At 39.1% G+C, this 12193-nt stretch overlaps 1 protein-coding gene across 1 annotated transcript in view; it reads left to right on the top strand.

Annotated features, from left to right (window-relative positions):
* sema3aa (sema domain, immunoglobulin domain (Ig), short basic domain, secreted, (semaphorin) 3Aa) overlaps positions 1–12193 on the top strand; it is a 40227-nt gene that overhangs the window by 11918 nt on the left and 16116 nt on the right. The window contains exons 2-4 of the mRNA XM_074626098.1: positions 5236–5396; positions 7441–7503; positions 11373–11492. Of these exons, the coding sequence (XP_074482199.1) occupies positions 5236–5396; positions 7441–7503; positions 11373–11492 (344 nt within the window). The remainder of the gene's footprint in view (positions 1–5235; positions 5397–7440; positions 7504–11372; positions 11493–12193) is intronic.

The following is a 12193-nucleotide window of genomic DNA, read 5'->3' as shown; positions in this document are numbered from 1 at the left end:
TTTCCAATAATAAATATATGCATACATTTGCATTAAGCATCACTTTTGCCCACTCCCATGTTGATAAGAGTATTAATTACTTGTCAAATCTCCCTTTAAGATACATTTTGAACAGATAAAAAACGGGATTAATTTGTGATTAATCACAATTAAATATTTGAATCGATTGACAGCCCTAATATGAAGATCAGCATATATAACATATGTTAAAACTTCCATCTTTCAACCACATGTTAACACTAAACTACAAACTGAGCCAAGGCAACGATTTCACCATATTTTTGCATGCAGGTGTTTCTGCCTGGATGTGTGGCGTATACTTTAACGTGCAAAAGACAGCATGTGTGAGTGAGAAAGAGCAGACAGAGGGATGCGTGTAACAAGAGAAAGTGCGAGTGCGTGTGTCGCCATGTGTATGTGTGTGTGAAGTGAGTGGAATGCATATGCACACACACACAAGTATATGAGTTTCCATGTGTATCCAGTGGCTATAGTGTAAGCAGTCTGTGTGTGGTGAGGGGAGCGTGTGGCACACATACATTAGAGGAGGTGTGTTTCCATGTGTGTGTGTTGGGGGGGGGGGTCCAGAGCCAGGGAGTGTGTTGGAGGTGGAGGCTGCTGAGTGCGCTCACTGTTCCACCAGTTCATGCTGCACAAGCAGAAATCCTGATTGGATTACAAACTTAGTCTGAAGTATGTGTGCGTGCGTGTGTGTTCAGGGAGAATTGATGCGGTGTAAACATTTGGGTCAATATTAATATATGCATGTCACTTTAAGGGTGTGTACATGCATTTTAAAATTAATGTTTTGCCTCCTGTGTGTGTGTGTGTGTGTTATTCTTCTTCTGCTTTGGTTACTGTATTTTGTATGAGCCGCCGTGCTGCGCGCTCCGCATCTGCCCGTGTGCTCCCATTTCCAAACGAGCGTGACTGTGTTTAGGTTAGAGGTCCTTTAGGTGCTCACGCCCAGTTCCTCCAGTTCCTCCAAACCACAGCAGATCCCAGCTCAGATAAAGCCTCTCTGTGTTTGCGTGTGCAGAGGCCACCGTGTCTTTGTCAGAGATCGCCACGTGTTGAAATATGCAAGTGTGTATTTTTTCTTCTTTGGCCCATCTGGGGGAAACCTTTCGTGACGGACCGTTTCTTTGCAGCACATTCCCGCCCGGCTCCTGGGTTCAGCTCCAGCCTTCAGATGATACGGGTTGTCACATATCGAGCCAAGATAGCGGCGAAGAGGAGTTAAGAAAAGAAGAATTGTTATTTGTCCTCTGGTTTGTTCATTTGCTGATGATCTGCCGTTATTTTCTTCCATTTTTTGTATCCTAAAACTAGTTATTTTTCCAATACATTCCCACTTTTGTGCCTACCTTGGCTGTCCGCCACATCTTTTTCCTTTCACTTCATAGTTGAAACATAAGAGGACCTCCTCTGGCGTCTCCTCCAACTCATTTCCTGACCCTGCGATTTCATGTCTGATTGCTAAACTGAGAATAAGAGGTTATATATCTGATTGGCTCATAACCTCATAACGAAACGGCTCTGACGACACTTCTTATCTTCCACATTTTAATGTCTTGTCATCGTAATTTGAGTATCGTGGTAGCAGAAGTGTGTATAAAAATGTCAATGCCGGGATGTTGGTGGCCAGTGTAGAAAAAAAATATACCTACACACACACACACACACACACACACACTGAAACCCACACACATACGCTCAACCCATCTGTGGCACGCTACAAATTCACACACATCCACAGACCTCCATTCATGCCCACACCCACCCACTCCGTTTCCTCAGCCTCCAACCGAAATCCAACTGACGCAGATGAGCTGCAACCGTCTTTATTAGGTGACGACCACTCCCTCTCACGGTCCCCCCATCCACCCCACTGGTACTCGACACACACATACACCACTTCCTCCGTCTCCCCTTCCATCAATCCCTTCTTTTATGTAGACACAGATGTCCAAGATCTTACACAGTGTGAGTGGGCGCAGATGGCTCCTATAGCAGCCCGTCAATCAGAGCTTTGTGGGGAGAGCAGGGAGATCACAATCCACCGGCCTGTGTGTGCATGTGTGTGTTTATATATATATATATATACATATATATACATATATATATATGTATATATATATATATATATATATATATATATATATACAGTACTGTATGTATACGTGTTTGTGTGCATGTGTGTGCTGGTTTCTATACTGTGCCTGCGTGTGTCCTCGCTATATGTTGACACTGATGATGATGGATGATGTAGTGTGATAGTGAGGCTGATGTTTTAGAAGACTGTACCTGTGGTGAAAATATAAAGCACATGTTGTGTATCCAACCAGAGGCAGATGGTTAAGGGGTTAATTTGATTTCTGTTCGTTCCATTTGTAAACCAAATGTTACTGTTATTATCATATTTTAGATAAATGAGCCACTCTTGATTGACATTAATTGTGTGAGATGCTATTCAGTTAGATAAATCCCATAGATCTTATTGTTTTGCTCTTAATTATAATTAGAGATAGATGTTTTTATAGGCATTTGGTTAACTATGGATCTACTCAATAGAAATATGTTGTAATTAGATGATGTGAAGGGGAAGAAAAGTAACTAATTAAGTGTCTTTATATATAGTAATATGAATTGTGGTGATTTTCATTCAATTAGTGGTTGCATAATTGTGATTATTGTTTAATCCATAGCTTATTTTTCAATTACTTAATGAGAAATTAGTTGCTATGTCTAAGGCCTGGGATGTGGGGGGAAAAATCGATACAGCATAGTATCGCGATACTTTGCGTGGCAATACTGTATTGATACCCGGACGTCAAGTATCAATCTTTTATTATAGAAACCATTAACCTCTTAACAATTTGACGGCCCGTCGGCGGGCCCGGTTGCTATTCTGTCTTTCAGAGGTTGTAGCGGTCTCAGTCTTGAAGCTAGAGTGAAGATACTGGTATCATATGAAACTAAAAAACCTAAGGAATCCATTGGTACCAACATTAAAATGTCATGTTAGCGTGTCAATAAGAACGCTAAATAACGCATCAAAGTTACGCTAAATTTTCTCGGAGGAAATACTGGCATGGCCAAAAGGGGTCCCTTGACCTCTGACCTCAAGATATGTGAATGAAAACTCTGAGATGAACAGATTGAAAGCTGCATCTTATTAGATAAACACAGATATAGACAAACTGCATAATTTGCAGATATTTATATTTTTGTGATACTGTATTGATTCTCAAAAACACTATAGATATTGAATTAATAGTTTACATGCAGATTCGTGTCGACTCAGAATGCACTAAAAGTAGTGCTATGATGTTGGATGTTACAGGGACTGTGATAAATGCAGATCACACTGTTCTGATTGCATAAAAAAGTTTTGTTTACTCCTAATACTTCTCTAAAATTTGATTTAAAATATCGCAATATATCATAACGTATTGAATCGTAACCCTGTATCATGATATGTATCGTATCGCGAGATTCTTGTCAATACACAGCCCTATTGAGATCTATTATTAACACAGACTGAAGGGAGATACTGTAGATATTCTGCATCTTTCATGGATTCACTTGAACATTTACTGGTTATACTATAACCACCTATGTGTTGAAATGTGGTTATGCTAATGCAAACTGATATATGGATATAAATGAACTGTATCTTGCACTGTGGCACATTGAGGTACACTGATAATTCAATCAGGGGGTTAACTTGGTCTCAGGATGGGAGTGTGGATCCTTGTTAATGTAATATCAGAGCTGATGGAGCTCATCTTTGGTGGTTAAAAGTTAACCGACAGTCAGAGGTCTGGCTTGACTTCGGCCTTAAGTGTTTCCATTAAGCTTGGCTGCATATTGTTAGTATATACTTTAAGACTTTGCACACCTGAATGGAACAATGTGCAGTCACACACTCTCCATTGTTGATTTACATAATAACCCATTTACAGCTACATGCCACACACACACCCACATACTTACTTACTTACACACAGTGTCTCCACCCGGCCCTGACGCCAGATGAATTATTCAACCAATCACACGGCTGAACAGTCTGAACCGTGTCCCTGATTGGGGCATGCTGTGTTCACTTCAAGTGTCTCACGCTATACCTGACTGACGAGTGTCTGTAATATGTAAGTGTGTGCAAATGTGTGTGTGGAAAAAGCAATTAAGGAAACATGAAAAAAAAGTTTCTGATTTCATACAATCTTGATTTGGGGAAGCAGTAATATTTTTTTTGTTGAAGCAAAGACAAACACAAATTTTGTACTCTTACATCATCCAATATTGATTCTTTTTCAATGCAAATACATTAAATACTATTGCCTATTATCAAACGTGTGTGAAGCATTTAGGGGGATCTATTGGCAGAAATGGAATATAATATTAATACGTATGTTTTCCTTAATGTATAATCATCTGAAAATATGAATAGTTGTGTTTTCGTTACCTTAGAATGAGCCGTTTATATCTACATAGGGAGCGGGTCCTCTTCACAGAGCTGGCCGCCGTGTTTCTACAGTAGCCCAGAACGGACAAACCAAACACTGGCTCTAGATATAGGACCATTCACATTTTCACGTGTTCGTGTCGGCCACCGTAGTTCTCTTACACGCTTGGCACACGGGAGAAGTTCAATAAGGTCTCAGTTGGTTGCAATCTGCAACCTTGCCGCTAGATGACGCCAGATCCTACACGCTGCACCTTTAAGTTTGAATAATGGTGCTTTCATACAATATTTAATCTAAATGTTTTTGCTGCAAATGTATTTTTTACACCATTTAGTCCACAATTTTAGTTTACTAACTTGCGGTGTTTTGTACTGTATGAATGTAAAGTTTGTTTCCTCCTTTTCAAACTGTTCTTTTATCAATCTTTTAGTCTTTGCCCAATACAACGATTGCAACTAATCATTATTTTCATTGTCGATTATTTTTTCAATTATTCGATTAGTTGTTTGGTCTATAAAATGTCTGAAAATGGTGAAAAATGTCAATCAGTGTTTCCCAAAGCCCAAGAAGACGTCCTCAAATGTCTTGTTTTGTCCACAAACCCAAAAATATTCACATTTAAGAAGCTTTTTTTACTAACATTAACATGAGTCAAACTGATTAATCGATTATCAAAATAGTTGCTGATTAATTTAATAGTTGACAACTTATCGGTTCATCGTTGCAGCTCTAACATCAACTCTTTCTTCTCTTTCTCTTCCAGAGATGTTAGAGTCCAGTAACCTTGTCACCTTCAACGGCCTGGCCAACAGCTCGAGCTATGACGCTTTCCTATTGGATGAGGAGCGAGGGAGACTATTGGTCGGAGCCGAGGACCACATCTTCTCATTCGACCTCGTCAACATCAACAGAGACCACAAACAGGTAACAAATTCAGATGTACTTGACTTTATTTTGGTTACAGTTTGGGTATATTTTATAGGTTTGGTGGTCCAGGTTGCAAGGTGTTATTTGAGCTCTTCTCTTCTCTTTCTGCTGCTCCCTCTGGAGTCCATTACCCCACCTCTTTCTCCCCTCCCTCCATCCCTCCCACTGTCTGTCTCGGTCCAGACAGGGCTGTCCGTAATTCCATTACTCCACCTGGACTAGGTTAACAGTCTTTTTATCAGATTTCGGGCCGCTATCATAGACACACAAGACTTGCCTGCAGGCTGCAGAGAGCTGGGCAGGAAAATGAAAGTGCTGAAAAATGCATAGTCAATGCAGAGAGAGAGAGAGAGAGAGAGAGAGAAAGACAGTCTCCGAATACTTTTCGCCCTTGGCTCGGATGTGTATTTCTTTTCTTCCTTTTTCGCTCTTTTGTTCTGATCTTTGCATCATTATCAGATAAAGGCCAAAAAGCAGTGATTAAGCAAATCTAATGTAATTACCCTGAAATGTGCAGTGCAGATTCCCAAGAGAGGGAAACAACTCAGCTGATCTGGAGAGGAGATAAAGCCTAGGAATAGAAGGAGGAATGTGTGGGACATAATAATGCATGCACATGCGTGTGCATACATTTCCTTTGTCTTTTCCACATCTGTATGGCCACCAGCAACAAAAAGCGAGAGCTCAATCGCACCCAATTTTTTTAACATATAATCATTTCCTTACACATGTAGACTCGTGTGTTTATAATTCATGTGACACCACGGATAGATTCCTCGTAAGGACAGTACAAAGCCATTATTTACTTCACAATGAGTCTTTTCCATAACAAAGTAGCAAAAGCCTGCTTTCTCTTCATATTTGAAGTGAAAAGTGCAACCATATGCTGAGGATTTGAACTGTAGAAACTTTATGAATGCCATAATTTGAACCAGAACTCATGTTTAGACAATATGTCTATATCGACACAGCAAGTGCAATATGGAGGGGTAATATTCTTACGTGTTCCTACACATGTATCTTATACAATTTCACATAAACACAGCACATTTTTAGTTTGGAGTCACCTAAACCCCTTTCCTTCTCCACTTTCATGCAGTCTATCATTACACTGTTTAAAATGCCATCCCTTATGTATCACATGTACACTCAGCATACTTACCAACCCTCCCGAATTTTTCCGAGAGAGTCCCGTTTTTCAATACCCTCTACCGGTTTCCTCCCGGTGTCATAATTCTCCTGTATTTCTCCCGCTTTATGACACATTTTCGTTATCTCAACCTGTTTCTGGCAATGTACAGCACGTATAAGCCCTGCTGTTTCCACCCGGACAACAATACAGCTACACCTAATGTCTTTCTCAGTGGAAGAGATGCTCGCGACACAGCGTGCAGCGCCGCCCAAAGTTGGGTTTTGCATCTAGGCAGCAAAAATCCGTCATGACGTGGCGCTTGCCATTAGAAATAACGGGTTTCAGAGCGGAGTAGTGCCGATGTCTCGTTGTGTCTTAAAGGGCATTCAGTGAGTGAGAGACGGAGAGAGAAACGGAGAGTAATAAGAGAAAGAAATACTCAAGCAGGGGCAAAAAATAATTCACACAAGTTCACACCAGAGCGGCGATTATTCAATTTTCTTTCCTGAGAATTAAAAGTAAAATTAAAACTAGGCCATCATAAAAATCATGAAAATGCTGTTTTTATTTTGTTATTTTTATTCTTTAAAAGTCACCAGAATGCAGGAAACAAAGTCTCTGAAACTCAAATTTTGGTTTTGAAATCCTCCCTATTTTTGAGGTCTCACGGTTGGCAAGTATGACACGCAACGCTCATGGTATGACCCAGGAATGTAGAGGGAAATAAGGAAGTGAGTCAACTCGGAAATGTCAAAATAAAACAATGACAAATCCAAAGTCATTCTCCTGGAATTAAACAAATCTTGATTTCCTCTGATTCACAGCATTAACTCACTTCCTTCCGATGTAAATCTCTGCTCTCCACCGCCAGCGTAGTATGACTTTGTCTTTTTTCTCCCGTTTGCACAGATTGCGTGGCCCGCCACCCCCTCCAAGAGGGATGAATGCAAGTGGGCAGGGAAAGACCTTGGGGTAAGTCCACACTCACGATGGCATCATCGTTTGGAGCTCTTCCCAGCAATTTTTGCTTCTATTGTTGCACAAATTATACGTCTGTCCTGCATCCATGTAATTCTTCAAATTTGTCTGGAATGCGTGTTTCGGTCGCAGCATAGGAGACGTTGCCAGGATCCGTACAAATACAAGAGGAGGAATGAAATTAGCTCACATAGAAGTGATCGTACAGTAGCCACGTTCCATCTCACCTCTGGCACGGTGTACTCTCTATAGGCCTACACGCTGTACGACAGATGTTGGGTCACAGTAAGGTGTACACAATGTCCCAGTGGCACAAGGACAACATTACCTCAGAGGTTATTTGCTGCTCTGACGTACAGTTTAACATCGGGAGTGTGTTTATGTTTGTTCGGAGCGTGCACATGTGGGCATATTTATGTGGGAGTGTATTGTTTGAGTTCCCGTTATCTGGCGGCCGCATGTTAGCTCACATGTGCTGAGCACATACTATATACCAACCAGCTCGGTTTGTGTGCACGACGGCATTAGTGTGTGTTATCTCCGTGTTGCTATTTGGTTAGGCTCTCTCTCTAGTGTTGTATCTGATCTTAATTTCATGGCTGGATGAGTCTGGAGTGCGGCGGCTGCAGGGGTTTAAGGATTATTCGGAATTTACGTAAATCGCAGAGGTTTTACTGGAGGTCTAACTCACACCGCCGACCACACGAGCAACACTACACCTTCGCTCCCTTCGCACAGCGGAGAGAGAGAGAATATTTCTGGCGGCGCAAAAATCACACAAAACACAATGATGAGGTATTTGCGTGCTGTGAAAATGTTTACCCTTGAAAATGAGGCGGTGAGAGCGGAGACGGAGCGAGGCCTTGATTAGGACATTACCAAAGCATCCAGAGCTCCCAAAGCGATGCATTACTCCAAAACCACAATTTACAGCCGCAGAACAAATGTAACAGCTGCCCCCCTCCAAAAAATGCCTGACGGCTGCATCATTCTCCTTGGCAGGACGAGTGTGTAACACGGCCCAGGTTGTTGCATTTGATTCAGCAAACAAAGGGGTTCAGATACTGGAGCGTGGATTTCATAGAAACTGCCTGATGTCATTTCTGATTATTTTCCCAGATATTATAAAGGAAAAATAAAACATCTCCAATGCATTTTCCATATTCTATTAGAGACGTATTCTCAAAATATATACAAATCTGTCCACTCGTTTCTGCTCATGGAAAGTCATCATCAATACCCAGTCCAAAGAGAGTCATTACTTTGATCCAATAATGACTCATTTATCCTCTGCGGCTGTTGTGGTTTTCACATAATGACATGGTTTGTGATCAGGGAAACCATTTTTCACCTAGGGGGCAAGACAGAGCCGTATGTTTGAGTGACTTGACGTCCGTCAGTGTTTATGTGCAAGCCTACCTACCACGTAGCTAATGAGTCTAACTCGAAGACAGCCATGTAAAATCCTAAACAGAGCTGACATCGGGGGGGGATTATAGGAGTTGGCGAAATGCGTATAATAAGGTCGTGAGAATGATGTGGTGGGACATGTGCTCCCGCTGTTCAACAGTAGAAAACACAGAGGGTAAAGTCATTAGCAGTCGCATAGACACAGAGACGTGCAGGCTTGAGGTCAGCCACAAGAAATAATGCAAGTTTAGTCTCAGCAATAGTGCAGTGTGGCTGAAATGTGCAAACGTTGTTGGGATGGTGGGTTAATGATAACACACACAGTTTAAAGGTGATGAGTGCTTGAATGAACCCTGGTCTGTTAGAAACTAATAGCATGCTACAGTTTTGTATTAAGTTAATATTTTGACATGAAATTAAAATCATATTTTGATTTTAAAGAAATAGTTTTGGGACAAGAATTCGATACCACTCTGTGCATTCAATTTGAGGCTGTTAGCTTGGCATAAAGAAACAGGGGGAAACAGCTAGCCTGGCTCCGTCCAAAGGTAACAAACTCCATTTGTATTTTCTATATCTTGTTTGTTTAATCACACAAAAAACAAGGTACAAAAATTACAATTTGTGTTTTTTTTTTGTGGGATTAATGTGCGGGACTATTTCTTTGCCGGGTGCAGTGATTTGCCAGCACGCTGTTTCCTCCTCATTTCATTCTTTATCAATCAATCAAACTTTATTAGTATAGCACCTTTCATACGGGGTAGTGCAGTTCAAAGTGCTTCACAGATGACTGACAAGCCAAACATTAGACAGAACAAGTGTAATAACTAAAACTAAACTATAACTAAATAGAATTAAAAAGCTATAATAACCGTAGTAGTAGTAAAACAGTGTGAAATAAAAACTAGATTAATAAAATAACAATACAATAGAATAAAATTATACAAATTACATACAATGAAATAAGTGATTAATAGAACAACAATAAAATAGAATAAAATTATACAAATTAAAAACAATAAAATAGGTGATTATTAAAATAACAATAAAATAGAATAAAATTACACAAATTAAATACAATGAAATAAGTGATTAATGAAATAACAATGAAATATAATGAAATTATACAAATGAAATACGATAAAAACAATTGATTAATAAAATAACAATAAAATGGAATATAATTATACAAATTAAATACAATAAAAAAAGTAATTAATAAAATACTATGAAATTATACAAATAAAATACAGTAAAGTAGGTGATTATTAAAATAACAATAAATAGAACACAATCTTACAACTTTAATACAATAGAAATTAGTGAATAAAATAATAAAGATAAGTCTTAATCAAAAGCCTGCTGAGTTGGTGAGTTTAAAATTTACGTTTATGCTAAACTAAGCTTACTGGCTGCTAGTTCAAGCAGTGACTAAGCGTACATTTCCAAAATATCAAACAGATTGCTGAGGAGGCGAAAGAGCCAGAACTAAAACATGAGTTTCTGCCTTTCTGAATAATAGCAGGGAAATCTGTTTTTTGGAAAAGCTTTGCAGTGTGTGATCCCAGAATCAATTTGCTGTTGCTCTGGAAAATGTCATCACTCATCAAACCTGAACACAGTGAAGCTTCGACTCCATTTATGTCTCATATGAGGGACATCATCAAACCGTCAAACTGAACGAAGCCTGAAGAGATACATGTGTTGAAGGGCGGGAGAAGAACGAAGAGTAATTTGGCTGTCTGCATGTGATGTGTGCTGCGTTTCCAAACCCCCTCGAGCAAACGTCTATTTATTTGTTAGGTGGATATCCAGCATGTATTCATAATAAGGGAAACCCCAGCCTAATCTCTTAAACACATGTGGCCAAATCAACTCCTGGAGGCTGCTAATAACCCTCCTACATTAACCAATCCTGTTGATTAGCGCTCTAATAAACAGTCTCACACCACTGGGACTATCAGCATGTGCTGCAGAGCCAACCCAAACACCCCCACGGTAAATTCAAACATATGGATCATTAAAGATCTGAGCTAGGGTTGCCTGATTTGACTTACAGGTGGGATTTCCTTGACGGAGACTCAGTTTCATTTCCAACTGGAAAGTCCCCGCTTTAAAGGGAATTCCAACAGAGCTTTCTCCATTATTCTCTCTTTTCAATTGAATCACAGCAGCGCTTTTCTCTATTAAATGTGTCAAGGTTGTTTTCATAAAGGATAAAACCTAATTCAAACTTTATGATATGGAGGAGGTTAATGCTAACATATGCAATCTCATAAAAAATCCCCAAAGTTTCACATGCTTTTTCAAGGCTATATAATATACTACGCTGGTAGGATTACTGCATAAACAGAGCCGGGTATTGCATACACAAAATGTATTGGAATCTCTTTGCCAGATGTATGAAATTAAACATCGGTCGGTTGATGTTCCACGTCTCATTTCTTTTCCAGAAAGAGTGTTCCAACTTCATCCGGGTGCTCCAACCGTACAACCAGACCCACCTGTACATCTGTGGCACCGGAGCTTTCCACCCTATCTGTTCATTTCTGGAACTGGGCAAGAGGGCCGAGGTAATAATACAGTGGCTGCATTGATGGGTAACACTTTATAATAACCATCATTTATAAATGGTAAATTGATAGTTAATTAAACGTAGTTAATTGTTATTTTACTGTTAACAACAAACAATTAAATGATGATTAATAATGTATACTAATTGTTAGTAATGTTATCATTTATTTTATCATTAGTTTGTGTTATGTGAAATAATTACTTTATAAAAAGAGAAAATAACAATTACATTATGTTTAAGTTAGTGAATTATTTATTATCAGTTTATTGTTGCACACTTTATGATATTTTATATACTATATTAAGTATTTGTTTGTGATTACCAAATTATTTTAGACCTTTAATAATTTTTTTTGCAAAACATCTATATACATTACATATATAGATAAATGGGCCAGAAAAAAAGTATTAATTACCTATCTAAATATTGTTTATAGACACTTTACAAAGTATTATTATTATTATCCATTTAACAAAGTATTATAATCGTCAGTTGCAACTTTACAAACAATTTCTTTAAGCTTTGCAAATAATATCTTTTTTTTAATTTTAATTTTTATTTGGAAAAGGCACTATCACAGTGTTTACAAAACTTTACAGATAGTTGTACCTAACCCCTTTCCCGTTTGTATATACATAAACAGTATAGTACAGTATATAAGCATATGTACGAAAAGAGGCATGCGTATGCCGCAGTACT

Source organism: Sebastes fasciatus, chromosome 23 (genome assembly GCF_043250625.1).
Source record: "Sebastes fasciatus isolate fSebFas1 chromosome 23, fSebFas1.pri, whole genome shotgun sequence".
Classification (NCBI taxonomy): domain Eukaryota; kingdom Metazoa; phylum Chordata; class Actinopteri; order Perciformes; family Sebastidae; genus Sebastes; species Sebastes fasciatus.
The sequence above is the reverse complement of the archived record's forward strand: the minus strand, read 5'-3'. Positions and strand labels throughout refer to the sequence as shown.